Here is a 14,853-nt window from a genome sequence, read left to right as displayed (position 1 = left end):
GCCCATTTTACAGATGAGGAAACTGCAGACAAGTATTTTCCCAAAGCCCCCCACCCCCACCCACCGCAGCAAGTAAATGGCAGAGCCAGGATTTGAATCTAGGTGTTCCGCTCTAGAGTTCATTCTTTAAGTTAATGTGAACATCTCCCCCACTCCCACCACCACAGCCTAACAACAACAACAATAATAATAACCACTAGATCGGTGGCCTTCCAACGGGCAGTTTTATACCCCGAGGACATCTGATAATGTCTACAGACATTTTTGGTTATTACAACTTGGTAGGCGGTGCTACTGGCATCTAGTGGGTAGAGGCCAGGGATACCGCTAAATATCCCACAGTGCATGGGACAGCCCCACAGTAGAGAATAACCCAGCCCCAAATATCAGTAGTGCCAAGACTGAGAAGCCTTGGTCTCCTGGCATTAAGGTTTGACTTAAAAAAAAAAAAGAAAGGATAAAAGGTAGAAGATAGGTAGATGGATGGATACATGGATGGATACATGGGTACATGGATGGAGGCATGGATGCATGGATGGATGGATGGGTATATGGATGGATGGATGGATGGATGGATGGATAGATGGATGGATAGAAAGTGCTGAGGTCTATAGAGTGCCTGTTAGGTGCCAGCCAGTGTGCTAAACATGGGGTACCTAAATCAATCCTTGCAGTCCCTCTGAGGTAGATACTGTTATTATCTCCATTATACAGATGGGGAAACAGAGGCTCAGAGAGGCTTGGCAATTTGCCAAGGCTACGTGCTCAGTCCTGTGGTGCTGGCATTTGAACCCAGGCAGGAAGCTCCTCGCAATTTTAGGGGCTGGCCCCTCCTCCCCTGGCACACTCCAGCCATCACCAGTGCTCCCCATTTTGCCATTTGTATACTCTTGTGAACTCGTTCCTTCTGTGTCTCTCCATCCTGCCTTGGTGTGGGCCCTCCTGCCTCTCAGTTCCTCACTGGCCATCTTCTTCCCTCCTTTGTCCCCTCTGTCCACCCTCCAAATGGCAGCCGGAGAGATTTGCCTCAAACTACAAACATGACCATGTCCTTCTGCTTTAAAACATTAATGTGCCCGTGATCACCTGAGCGTTTTGTTAAAAGGCACAGTACCTTCGTAGGTCTGGGGTAGGGCCTGAGAGTCTGCATTTCTGCCAAGCGCTCAGAATCCAGTGATGCTGGTCTACAGACCACACCTTGAGTAGCAAGGACCTAGAGAGATTGTTCTGTCTGAACCTGGGAAACCTCAGAGGGGCAGCAGCCTCGTGTGCGATGGGCTGCTTAGAGGGGTCAGGACTTCCTCTGTGAGGGACTATAGCAGGGGCCTCAGACTACCAGCCCCAGGGCCAAATCTGCTCCCCGCCCCCGCCTGTTTTTGTAAATAAAGTTTTACTAGAACACAGATACCCCCATACATTTATGTATTGTCCGGGGCTACTTCTGCACTGCAGTGGCCAAGTTGAGCAGCTGTGACAGAAACCATATGGCTCCTAAAGCCTAAAATATCTACCACCCAGACCTTTACAGAAAAACGTGTCCACTGTCTACAGCATATTCAAAAGGCTCCAGAAGGCTGCGTGTTTGGGACTCCCAGCCATCTGAGTGGGGGTTGACTTGAAGACTTAAAAACAAAATCACACACACACACACACACACACACACACACACACACAGCCATACCTGTAGCTGACAGTTCTCAGGCCGGATCTCAGAGGCAGTGGCTCCGGGCACGCGGGGCTGATGGGTGATGGGTAGAGCATGTACGTGGTCCAGGAGCACTTGCAGTGCCCTAGCCAGTGAGGAAGACAGGCCTCGAGTCCACATTCACTGGATGAGGAAGTTGGGCCTCTCCCCACAGCCCAGGGCTCTGAGTGGGGTGTGAGCGCCACAGCTGGTTTGCATTGGGGCTTAGACAGGACCCTAGTCTCCTGACTTCCCGCCCAGGGCTCTTACCTCCAAGAGCCTGCATGGAGGCCGCCGTGGCTGGGAATCTGCCTGGAGCGGAGCGGGTAGGGGTTGTTAGCAGAAAGACCTTTGGTTCCCCAGGCCGGTTGGGGGAAGGGGGGATGTGGCCCACCTTCTGCCTTGAGCTGCCTCCCCTCTGAGCCACATTCCAGAGGCTGAGAAAGAGGACGCTCCTTCTCGATTGCGCAGGTGACCCCTGCCTTAACCCCTTACGCCCAAAGAAGTGGGTTGATGGAGGTTGACCCTGAGCCCTGGACTGGAGGTCTGAGGGAACTGAAGCTGCCTGCAAAGACAAATTCTGTCAAACGAATCTGAGTTTCTTCAGATTGCCTGACATTAAAAAGAAACAAAAGACCAATGATCACAGAGGAAAAATCTCCTAACAGACTGAACATTGCAGGATGGGAGTTGGGGGTAGGGTGGGGAGGCAGGACAGCCCATGGCATATGCCAGCACTGGACTAAGCACTTCATACACGTTATTTCATTTAATCTGCCCAGCAACCTGGTGGGTGAGTTGTTATTGTCGTACTGGCTTTACAGACAAGAGAACAAGCGCCCTGCACAGTGTCTGGCCCCATAGAAGGGGCTACTGAGTGAAGGGCTCAGTAGATATCGAATGCATGATTGCATGAGGCACAGAGAGGTTAAGCGACCCATTGAAGGTCACACAGCGGGGAAAAGCAGGAGCTGGAATTTGAACCTAGATCTGTGTGATCACGGAGGGACTCAGTGAGCTGAAGTGACCTGCCCTCCCCGCCCCCCCATGCACGGTATGTGGGAGGCAGAACAGTCTCGCAACCTTGAATGGCAGGCAGCCTGCAGCACACAGGGCCCAGAGCTAGGGCCTGGGGAGGGGAGTGAGGTGACCCTTCCACTCCCACCCCCTCCTTCCCAGCTGAGTTCCAGCTTCCGGCCAAGGCTGCTGAGACTCCTCCCATGGGGTGACCCCCTGGGCCAATCCCACAGCGGCTCGCCCAGCTGCTCCGGTGAGCCAGCCTGCGCCCTGCCCCAGGAGCAGCTTTCCCCCTACTTCCTTGGTTTTGTGGGAGCAGAAAGGCTAACATCCCTGGGGACTCTGGGAGAGGGGGCTTCTGGGGCTCAGGGCAGCCCTTCCCCAGCTTAGGGACTGGGGAGAGAGGAAGAGAGGGAAGGAGGGAAAGAGATCTCCAGCTGGTCAAGGAAAGATGGGAGAAGGGGCAGGATGACTTCCTCGTGGCACTTTCCAGGGTGTGTTTGTGGGAGAAACACACACACACAGGTACACGCTTGCTTTGGGAAGAGCAGGACTTGGTACCCATGCTTTTCAAGTTACTGCAAATGAGTGTGAGTGTCACCAGCTTTGTGTGCCCGCAGTGAAGGGGTTTTTACACTTGCTAAGGTTTCCAAGAGCTCCTTCTCCCAGGCCTGGCACTAATGGCCTCACCTCTACTCTATGGAGTGGGAATGGCTATGATCCCCGTTTTACTAGAAAGGCTCAGAGAGCCTAGGACACTTGCCTAAGGTCGCCCAGCTTGGATGTGCTGGGGCTGGGATTTGGAGAGACTCAGGCCGTCTGGTGCCAATGTCTGTGCTCTCTTCTTAACCAAACACCCCATGGTGTGTACTGGTCCATCCAGGGAGGAAGTGTTCATTAAGCACCTACTAATTGGTCGATATAAGCAAAGCCCATAGCAAAATGCCTGGCACACAGTAAACACTATTTTAAGTGTTAGATGATATTGTTGTTGTTGTTATTATTATTATTATTATTATTATTACTGTGTCCCAGGCATTGATAGGTTTAGGCACTGGGGATTCAGCAGTGAGTAAAACAAAACTCCCTCCCCATGTGGAGCTTACTCTCTGGTGGGGGATGATGAACAACATTAGTGAGTAAAGCTCAGTATGACAGAAGGTGTAAGGACTATAAAGAAAATAAAGCAGGGTTAGGACAATTGGGAGTGCTGGCCGGTTTGGGGGTTGTAATTTTAGGGTTTTTTTTGGCTGCGCCACGATGCTTGTGGGCTCTTATTTCCCCGACCAGGGATTAAACCCGGGCCCTTGGCAGTGAAAGCGTGGAGTCCTAACTACTAGACCACCAGGGCATTCCTGGGGGTTATAATTTTAAAGGAAATGATCAGGGAAGGCCTCTGAGCATTTTAGCCATAACCAGAAGGGAGTGAGGGAATGAGCCATGTGGATATCTGGGGAAGGCAGAGGGGATAGTCCGTGCAAAGGCCCTGTGGTGGGAGTATGCTGGGTTTGATGTGGATGTGTGAGATACACCAGCTCTGGGGGCAGGTAGGTGGATGAGTGTCTCAAACACCTCCACCTCCCTCCCCCTGCAGAGGGAGGTGGAGGTGTTTGAGACACTCATCGTGTGTGAGTGTGTGTGTGTGCATGTGTGCACATGCACGTAACAGGCACCTGGGTCTGAGGGATTCTGAGTTACAGAGCATGTGCAAACTTACCCAGGGCTTCCCACCTTGGAAGGCTGCCTGTGCCCTGAGCTTCCTGCCTGCCTGGGCAGGGGTCTGGATTGCCTGGGTAGCCATGGTGGGACAAGGGCTCAGCTCTGGGACTGGGGTTGGAGCACCACGGTTTCAAATTGCTGACATCGGACTTCCCCCAGAAACCTGAAAACCCTGTGATGAGGCAGCGACCCCTCCCCTAGACCCCTTCCTGGAAACCCAAGCCCATGGCGAACAGATCACCCACATGTATATCTCCAAAAATATCTTCTACCTAGGGATGAAATTACTCCCTTGACCCCATTTGGGGTTTCCTGCCAAGACAGACAGTTTTGATTTGCTACTCCAAGTCCCTAACTGTGGTCCTTAATCCATCTCCTTCCCTCTGAGACTTTTTAACGTTTGCACATCTCTGTTTCACCTGCACCAATGGTTCTTGACTCTGGCTATACTTAGGGAGCTCCTAAAACATCCTGACACCCAGGCTGCACCCCAGACCAATGAAATCTGAACCATTTGCAGGGGGCAGGCATCCACAATTTAAAAAACTCTCAAGGTAATGCTAATGCGCAAACAAATTTAAGAATTAATACCCTTTACTATTAGACAGTATTTTGTCCTTAATTGAATTTCTCCCTTAAAAAAAACTAGAAAAGTTATTTTAAAAGGAAACCTTAGATCTGGTAGGATTGTGGGGATTTTTTTCCCTTTTGACCCTGTTGAAGAGAGGTGAGCTTATCATACTCCTTGGTTCCTTGCACATATGTTTGTACAAAGCCCCTCGTTTCTTTATTCCCTTTTATCCCCACTCTTTGTGGTCACTCCCTTTCTCCCATAGATGACTTTCCATAGATGACCATTTTAATGAATGAATGAGTGAATATGACCTCTTTAATTGAATGAATATGGACTGTTGATTGAAATGTGTTCTCACAAAATGTGGATGACCGTTGTATGTGCATGGATTTTTAGTTTTCTCAAAGGGGATTGTATAAAATAGCTCATTGTTTCCTGGCTTTCTCACCTCGCATCATATTAGAGACCCACCGTTGTTCCTATGTGAGGTTAATGCTCTCCATCTATTGGCTGCCGAAATCCTCCATCTGCTCATTTACCATTTTTTAATGTGTCTGTCTCCATGGTCATGGGCACCCAGACGCTGCCAGCTCACTGAACCTTCTTGACACGTGTATTCCTTAGTGGTCCTGAGCTCTTAGAGTATATACCAGGAGTGGACATGCTGGGATGTGTGCGTCACCCTCTTAGACTTCAGACTCTTCTCCTAGGGGCTATCGTGGAATTTGGGGTCTAGGGACCAGGCTGTCCTGGAGCTCAGAGCTCGGTGTTGGCACTCTAGCTTCCTCCTGAGCAGGAAGGTCAAGGCTATTCTGCCTCCAACCCCTGCCTCTGGTCAGTCCATGTGGTCTCTGCCTCCTGGCCCTTGGGGGTCACCCTCCTCAAACCTCTGGAGGCTGAGTCACTGCCCCCAGGGCTCTTGGAGGTTCACAGGCTGGCAGGACTGGGGTGGGCATGAGGGGCTGCCCCCATGACGGAGTGTGTGCGTATGTGTGTGTGTGTGTTTTCTCCCTTCCAATGAAGAAGACCCTGACAGTGAGTGACAGAGGCTGGACAGGAGGTTCCAGAGAACCTTTATGTCAGAGTATAGACCACCTGGGCAGATTTGCTTTGGGTGTGAGTCATCAGTGGGTTCTAGAGCAGCCAGTTCTGGAAAACCCCTACTGTTGTGGGAAATCCACAGGCAGGCCCGCTCAGGAAATGCCAGTGGGGGCAGGGGGTGGTGAAGAAAAACCAAGAGTTGGTTCCAGCCACCCCGCTCCCCCAGCCCCTCCAGAAGCCGGCCCCGAGGAGGAGATGGAGGGCAGGGGCTGCACAGTGGCCCTTGCCCCCTGCCACCCTCCTCCCACCATCACCGCCCCAAGCTCCGCAGCTCCCTCTCAATTCTCTCACCTGCTGTATCCAGGTGCCCAGGGGGGACACACAGTATGATACAGGGTTTTCCAAATTCAGTCCCTCCTGGGCAGCCTTCCCGATTTTACCCTCGTGCCACCTGGGCTGTTGTTTACTTTATACTTCTGTTTCAATCAAGTCGTTTAAAATGTATATTACTTCTACAGCTGGAAAAGCAACAGCACTTGCCAGAAGTAGAGGGTAGCTAGAAAGATACATACAAGGAAGGCAGAGCAGCCTTGTTAAAATGTAACTGGAGCCTGCTGCGTGCAGAAGTCTCTGGATTTCCCAGCTGCTTTTTGCCAATCAAGGGGGATGAGCAGGTGTTAGGAGGCGGTGCTCACGCTCCTGGAGGTGGTCAGCAGGTTTGAAAAAATAATTAGTAGGTTTTAGTTCTCCAGGAGCTCCCGTTTGTTTGTGTTGCTGTGTCCCTGTCCCTCTGCTGTGCTCACACGAGAGGTCCTGGAACACTGAAATGTATTGGATGCCTCTTAGGTGATGGCATCTCCCACCAATGTCCTGCACACTAAAGGCATCCAATATGTGTTTTTAACAGACAGGAAGGAACTTGAACTTCTGTGATGGTAAAGATGGTTGCAGTTGTACAAGAGTAAGGGCTTGTGGGTGCTGAATAAATGTTGCATACAGGAGCAAAGGAATGGGTGAATAATCCACTAGGATGTAACTCTGTGAAGATGGGTTTTTCTGCCTGTTCTGTGGACTGCTGTGTCCACTGCCTAGAACAGTGTTTAACACCCAGTAGGTGCCTAGTCAGCAGTTAAGTCAACAAGCGAATCAATGAATCAGTAAATTAATGAGTGAATGAAGAAGTGATTGAACATGTGAATGAATGTCAGCCCTTTTTTTAGACTCAAGAGATAGGCCTTTTCATCATTAAAAAGTCAACAAGTAATACATGCTGGAGAGTGTGTGGAGAAAAGGGAACCCTCCTGCACTGTTGGTGGTAATGTAAATTGGTGCAGTCACTGTGGAGAACAGTATGGAGGTTCCTTAAAAAACTAAAAATGGGGCTTCCTTGGTGGCGCAGCGGTAGAGAGTCTGCCTGCCGATGCAGGGGACACGGATTCGTGCCCCGGTCCGGGAAGATCCCACATGCCGTGGAGCGGCTGGGCCTGTGAGCCATGGCCGCTGAGCCTGCGCGTCCGGAGCCTGTGCTCCGCAATGGGAGAGGCCACAACAGTGAGAGGCCCACGTACCGCCAAAAAAAAAAAAACTAAACTAAAAATGGAGTTAGCATATGATCCAGCAATCCCACTCCTGGGCATATACCCGGAGAAAACTCTAATTCAGAAAGATACATGCACCCCTATGTTCATAGCAGCACTATTCACAATAGTCAAGACAGGGAAACAACCTAAATGTCCATCAAATGAATGGATAAAGAAGACGTGGTACATACATTCAGTGGAATACTACTCAGCCATAAAAAAGAATGAAATAATGCCATTTGCAGCAACATGGATGGACCTAGAGATTATCATACTAAGTGAAGTAGGCCAGACAGAGAAAGACAAATACCATGTGATATCACTTATATGTGGAATCTAAAATATGACACAAATGAACTTATTTACAAAAGAGAAACCAACTCATAGGCATAGAAAACAAACTTATGGTTACCAAAGGGGAAAGGGAGTGGGGGAGGGATAAATAAGGAGTTTGGGGTTAGCAGATACACACTACTATATGTAAAATAGATAAACAACAAGGTCCTATTGTATGCACAGGACACTATATTCAATATCCTATGATAAACCATAATGGAAAAGAATATGAAAAAGAATATACTTAACTAAATCGCTTTGCTGCAGACCTGAAACTGACACAACATTGTAAATCAACTGTACTTCAATAAAATTGTTTTTAAAAACAGAGAGATAGGCCTTTTGTAACATTTCAGGCCCCGAGCTGGGGGCCAGAGGGGCAGGGGAGAGAACAAACAGGAGAAGCCAAGGTAGGCGCAGCCACAGGCCACTGGCTTCGGTTCCACCAGCAGCAGCCTTACTGGCGAGAGAGAAGCATCCCGGGCTGGGCACCACCAGCAGCCCAAACCTCAGTAATGTCTCCCTCACTGCACCTCAGCAGTAGGTACCCCCCAATAGGGCCATCTAGGTAGTAGGTCGGGGGGCTGTTTCCACGTGGGGCAGTGTGGTGCCGAGAAGCGTTTCTCCTGTTTAGAAGGCTCAATTTTCTTCCACAGTACGCTGGGGTGGTGTTTTCTGAGCTCTGCATATCTGCATACCCACAGGGCAGGTTTCTGAGGGAAATCCCCAGGGCTTCTAAGAGAGGTGTTCCCCCCACTTTACTGGAGTGTTTACCTTCCCACGTGTTGGGCACAGAACATTCTCATGCGATAATGTTTGACCAGCGTGTGGTTGGCGTCGCTCTGGTCTGGGCAGCTCACGGAGGACCCGGTGAGGGGTCAGCCTTCCTCCTCGGTGGGCTTTGAAAGAGGCAGTGCAGCCCCCTGCCCTCAGATAACTGTGCCTCCACCTCACCCCCAGGAGGAAAAGGACATCCTTTTGTTCTCTTGAAGTAGAGAAATGCTCTCCTTGTAGGCTTTTTTTCTTAAGGTAGTAGGGAAGCCAGGACTTTAATTCTTTGGAAAAAAAGCATCTTTTAAGCAGTTTCTTGTTGCCCATAGAATATGGGCCCAACCCAGCTAAAATAGTCATCCCAGTACATGTTATGATTTGTGAATATGTCATAGCTCGTGGCAAAGAGAAAAACAACATGACTGTAAAGTCCCTGAAGGCCAGACGGGGTCTTAGACTTGCAGTCCCCACTCCATTCAGGAGTGCTGGCATACTCACGTGTAAGTACTCCTCCCCATATTAAAATCTGAGATGGACAGGACCATATACATTTCAGGGCACACTGTTCCCAAACTTCAGTGTGCATAAGGACCATTTAGGAGCTAGCTAAAAATCTAGACTTCTGGACCCCACTGTGATTCATTCATTCATTCATTCAGTGAATATTTATTGAGCTCCTACTATGAGTTGCCAGATTTAGCAAATAAAAATGCAGAATGTCCAGTTAAACTTGAATTTCAAATCAACGACAAATGGTTTTTTAGTGTAACTATATCTCATGCAGTAGTTGAGACATATGATAAAAAATGCTTTGTTGTGAGTCCGAAATTCACATTTAACTGGGCGTCCTGTATTTTATCTGATAGCCCTCACTCTACACCAAGCTCTCTTCCTGGCAATGGGGGATACAGCAATGGACGAGGCAAAGCCCCGACCTCTGGGAGCTTACATGCTAGTGAGGGAAACAGCAAACGAATATATTAGCCAAAGGAAGGATGTTGGGGGGGCACCATGGTAGGTACAGCTCCTAGGCTTGTCAGGAACAGAGCACATGTCACCTCACCATTGGGCCCTGCTGAGTCTGAGAGGGGTGTTAGCACAGCCCACCCACAAAGAGCCTTCTCGCAGGGGAGGGGCACCATGAAAACTAGAACTGCTCACAGATCTAGGGCATCCAGTGACGATAGGGAGGAGAACGCATGTTTCACCCGCAGTGAGGTGACATCTGTTGAGAACACTCGGTTCTGGGGGTACTTATGGCTGGCTAAGTTCAAGATCAGGTTCCTTCTGATACCGCAAATGTTCTCTGCAGACGCTGCAGGAGATCTTCCAGACGGAGAACACCATCATGCTGCTGGAGAGGTCCATCGTGGCCAAGGAGAGCCCGCTGAAGGTGGCACAGACAAGGCTGGAGTGCCGGACCCGGCGGCCCAGTGTGGAGCTGTGCAGGGACATGCCCCAGTTCAAGTGAGTGGTGGAGGCCGGGGTGGGGGAGGGGTGCTGGAGCTGCCAGGAAGCCTGGGTCTGGAAAACGGACCCTCCACCAATCAGGACGTCCAGGCCCACACCTCCACAGGGCACTGGGTGGGGGCCTGGGGCTCTGGGGGTGCCCTTGATGGCCTCCCCACCACGGAGACCGCCCCCCTGCACTGCAGCCCTCTCATCTAAGTGAGCATGGTTTCGTAGCTCTGTTCTGCTCCGGGAACCCTTCGGCTGTCCCCTAAAAGCCAACAAGAGGGAGCCGCCCAGCCCAGAGATGTGGCCCTTGCCGTTGCGGGCGTCACCCTCTCTGTCTCCAGGCTCCCAAGAAAGAGGCGCCCAGCCCACACCTCAGTCATCCTCCACCGCCCTTTCTGTGAAGTTCTCAGCTGAGAGCCCTGGGAATAGCCTAACCCTGCCTGTGCTGCTTAGCTAAGGAGGGCTGCTTCTGTTGACAAAGGGCCTCCTCACAGGAGAGGAGCAAAACACTCACAAGGCCCCAGAGACAGGATTTGTGAGTCTGGGGGAGGGGTTTGGAATGGGATGATGACCAGGTAAGGAAGGAAGTGGTCCTTGGACATGGGGGACTAGTTTCCCAGGAACATGCTGTGTGACTTGGGGCTGGTCACTTGGCTGCTCTGTTCCCTCCGTGCTAGGGGCACTGTCTCCATTCTCTGTTGCTGCATAACAAATGCCCCCACAACTCAGTGGCTTGTCTTCCTTCTGAGCTGAGATGTGGAGAAGAGCGCTGGAGAAGTAAGGAGGAGGGAAAGTATTTGGAGAGAAAACGCCAGGTGGTTCCATGCGCTGAGGTTTGCACGGCCTCAGTTACTGCCTGAGATAATCTTGTGGGACACAGAAAAGCTGGCTGTGTCGGGGGCGGGGTGCAAAGCGACGCCTGGCTTTGAGCTTGAAGGCCTGGCTACCTGCTCCTCAGCCCACTGCTGGCCTGGAAGGTCTTCACCCCAGAAGTGGGTGCCGTGTGGCCAGGGTCCTGCCCCACCTGGGCTGGGTGGGGTCCAGGTCCTGGGTGAGGGGTTGGGGAAGCTCTCCTGACCCCTCCTCCACCTGCCCCTGCATCTTAGATGCTCAGGTTGGGCTCCAGCAACCCTGGGGCAGAGGCTCTGATCACCCATTTGTCCACCCCAGGGAGACTTACACACAACCGAGCTTTAAGGGGAGGGACCAGATGTTGTCCCGGGGGATTTACTGCTCTGGGACACGCCCCCTGCCTCCCCGTCCACAAACTGTGCCACCAAGGGGTGTAGACAGAGAACATGGATGAGGCGTGTTTGGCTCAAGAGTCCTGGGCAGTGTATGTGTATGTGTGTGTGTGCGCATGTGTGTGTACTATGTGTGTGTATGTGTGCAGAACTATATGTACGTGTGTCGGGAACTGAGCGGACAGCAGCACTCAAGCTGTCTGCCTTTTGCAGCAGCTGAATCGCCCCGTCCACACATTACGTTCTTTGTCCCTCCATCCCCTCCCTTACCACCTCTGGGTCTTTCTCCTCTACCTCCTACAGGTGGCCCCTCTTCTCCTGACCCTCTCTGAGCATGCAGGTCCCTTCCATGTCCATTCCTCCATTCCTCAGAAAGAAAGTCCCTTTAGATTTGCATTTAAATTAGTTAAAATGAAATAAAATTTAAAATTCGGGTCCTAATTCACACAAACTGCATATCAAGTGGTCAGGAGCCACGTGTGGCTGGGGGCACGGAACAGAATATTTCCATCGCTGGACAGCGCTGCTCAAGAGAGCCCCAAGGAAAGAAGGGTCTCCAGGCTGCTTCTGTCGCCTCTCTCTAGCTCAGGCTTGTCATGGGGTTGCTCGTCCTTGGGATATCAACCCAAGTCCTCCCAGCAGCGTGTCCTCCAGTCGTGAGCACAGTTTCACTGTCCCTCCCCACCACCCCAGGTGGCTCCCAGGGCACAGCCCCAAAACCAACCCACCGTCACAGCTCACCAGGTATATTCCTGTCTTAGGGCTGCTGTGACCAATTACCAGAAACTGGGTGGCTTACAGCAACAGAAATTTATTCTTTCAAACTTGCGGTGGCCAAGCATCTGAAATCAAGGTATCAACAGGGTTGGTTCTCTCTGGGGCCTCTGAGAAAGCATCCTTTCCCGACCCCTCTCCTGGCTTCTGGTGGTGGCTGGCGGTCCTTGGCTTGTAGCTGCATCACTGCATCTGCCTCCGTCTTCACATGGCCTTCGTCCCTGTGTGTCTCTGTGTCTCAAATCTCCCCCTCCTTTCTCTTATAAGACCAGTCGTTGGATTTAGGGCCCATCCTAAATCGAGGATGATTTCTTCTCAAGATCCTTAACTCAATTACATCTTCAAAAACCCCTTCTTCCAAAGAGCATCACATTCACAGGTACTGGGGTTCAGACTTGGACATATCTTTTGGGGGACACTATTCAATCCACTCCGTCTGGATATTGAAATAACCCTAATCTCTCTCCCGCCTCCACTCTTATCCTCGTCCAATCTAATCTTTACCCAGCAGCCTGGAGGTTATCCCAAATCTGAATCAGCACATCATTCCCCATTTCAGGGCCCACCGCCTCACCAGCGCCTTCCCATTGCACTGAAAACAAAATCCGGACCAATCGATTTTGCATGTGCTCTTCTCTGTACAACCACACTGTCCAATTCAGTAGCCACCAGCTGGGTGTGGCTCTTCCATTTACATTTCAATGATTGAAAATGAAAAACGATGAAAAATCCAGCTCCTCAGTTGATCTTGCTGCATTGCAATTACTCATGAGCTCCGCGTGGCTAGTGGCCGCCGGATCCAGCAGTGCGGATATAGAATATTACCAGCATCGCACAGAGTTCTCTAGATCACCGGCTGTGGAGTGCTTCCCTCTTGATCTTTACACAGCCAGCTCATTCGCGTCTTTCTTCTCAGTTCAAACGTTCCCTCCTCAGAAAGGCTTTTCCTGGTGACTTGGGAAGGTCCCACAGAAGCAGAGCTTCAGGATAGGGGAGCCCTGCTTCAGCCTGATCCCACGGGGAACGCTGGAGTGTGAATTACACCATGGAGCTGGTTCCACCCTGAGGCAGCGGGTGGCCTTTTGTACCCACTGCCCTTGGTGAGCCATTGGCTTCCCTGGAGACTTGTGGACCTAGGAGCCATCAACAGCCAACACTCCCGGCAGCTGGGGCACAGGTGGGACCGGAGATGGATGCCAAGAGCAGACATCACACCTGACCATCTTAGTTACATGAGGCTGGCCCTGTTATCTGGGTTTTTAAAAAAATTGTGATAAAATACGTACAACATAAAATAACATACCATTAGTGACACCTAGTACATTTACAATGTGCAGCAGGCTCCAGAACATTTTCATTCATTTGACCCAAAAGGAAGTCCTATCCTCATTAGCAGTCACTCCCTATCCCTCTCCCTTCAGCCCCTGGCAACCCCTAATCTACTACCTCTTTTTATAGATTTGCCTATTCTGGACATTTCATATAAATGGGATCGGACAATATATAAGCTTTGGTGTCGGTATCTTTCACTCAACATCATGTCTTCAAGGTCCATCCATGTTGTAGCACGTACTGCTGCTCCATTCCTTTTCATTACATCTCAGTAATATCCTACTGTGGGGATGGACCATATTTTGTGTATCCATTCATCTGTCGATGGACATTTGGGCTGTGTCTACCTGTTGACTCTTGTTATCAGTGCCCCACGTGTATTTGTGCAAGTATTTGAGTGTCTGTTTTTAGTTCTTGTGGGTACATACCTAGGAGTGGAATTGCTGGGTCCTTTGGAGAGTCTATGTTTAACTGAGGAACTGCCAGATTGTTTTCCTGAACATTCCATCTACTTCTCCCTTTGCACTCATCGCCCTCAGCAGCTCTGCTGTGTGTTCACCTGTCTGCTTGCTCCGCCTCTGTCTTCCCTGCCAGCCGAGCACCTGCCACCTGGCTCCTGGCACAAGGGAGACCTGTGCTGCCCGGCTGGCTGAACCGTGCCTTCCCCTCTGCTCTCTCCCCAGGCTCGTGAATGAGGTGTTCACCATCGACGACACTGTGCAGACCCTCAAGCTGAGGCTGCGGGAGATGCAGGACACGCAGCAGCTGCTGGTCACGACCAAGTGCCGACTGGAGCACGAGCTGGCCATGAAGGCCAACACCCTGTGCATTGACAAGAAGTGCACGGGCATGAGGAAGACCTTCCCCAGCAACCCCTGCCTGGGGATCTGCCCCTGAGGCGCCGCTGCCTCTGGTGCCCCTGGTGCCCTGCTCCATGCACGTTCCTTACACAGCATAGAATTTGCAAAGTCAGAAAAACAAAATAAAAGAGTCATTTTCTTCCTTTCCTCCTATCACGGAAAAAAAATATATATATATAGCTAAAATAAATGTGCCATACCAGAGATCCGGGAACTCGTTCCTTGCTGCAGAACCAGCTTACTGGCTGATCCCAGGAGGAGACAGACTGTGACCCCTCTCAGTGACAGAGCATTGTAAGGTTGTCAGCCTTGCTAGGAATGGAAGGGGCTACCTTTTCTAAACCTGTTTGTCTTAGGAGCACAGTATAGACCATGGTGTCCAAAGATTGGACATCGGAGCTGAGAGTCCAGAGACCAGCTGTCACTCAGGAGCTGAGTGGCCTTGAACAAGCTCCCAGCCTGA

General features: G+C 50.9%; 1 protein-coding gene across 1 annotated transcript in view; it reads left to right on the top strand.

Annotated features, from left to right (window-relative positions):
* TEKT5 (tektin 5) overlaps positions 1-14,427 on the top strand; it is a gene marked incomplete at both ends in the record, with an annotated part of 38,997 nt that extends 24,570 nt beyond the window's left edge. The window contains 2 exons of the mRNA XM_079718996.1: positions 10,035-10,189; positions 14,214-14,427. Of these exons, the coding sequence (XP_079575122.1) occupies positions 10,035-10,189; positions 14,214-14,427 (369 nt within the window). The remainder of the gene's footprint in view (positions 1-10,034; positions 10,190-14,213) is intronic.
* Positions 14,428-14,853: the final 426 nt, after the last annotated feature.

This window comes from Hyperoodon ampullatus (genome assembly GCF_949752795.1).
Source record: "Hyperoodon ampullatus genome assembly, chromosome: 14".
NCBI lineage: Eukaryota > Metazoa > Chordata > Mammalia > Artiodactyla > Ziphiidae > Hyperoodon > Hyperoodon ampullatus.
This window is presented reverse-complemented; position numbering and strand designations above follow the sequence as displayed.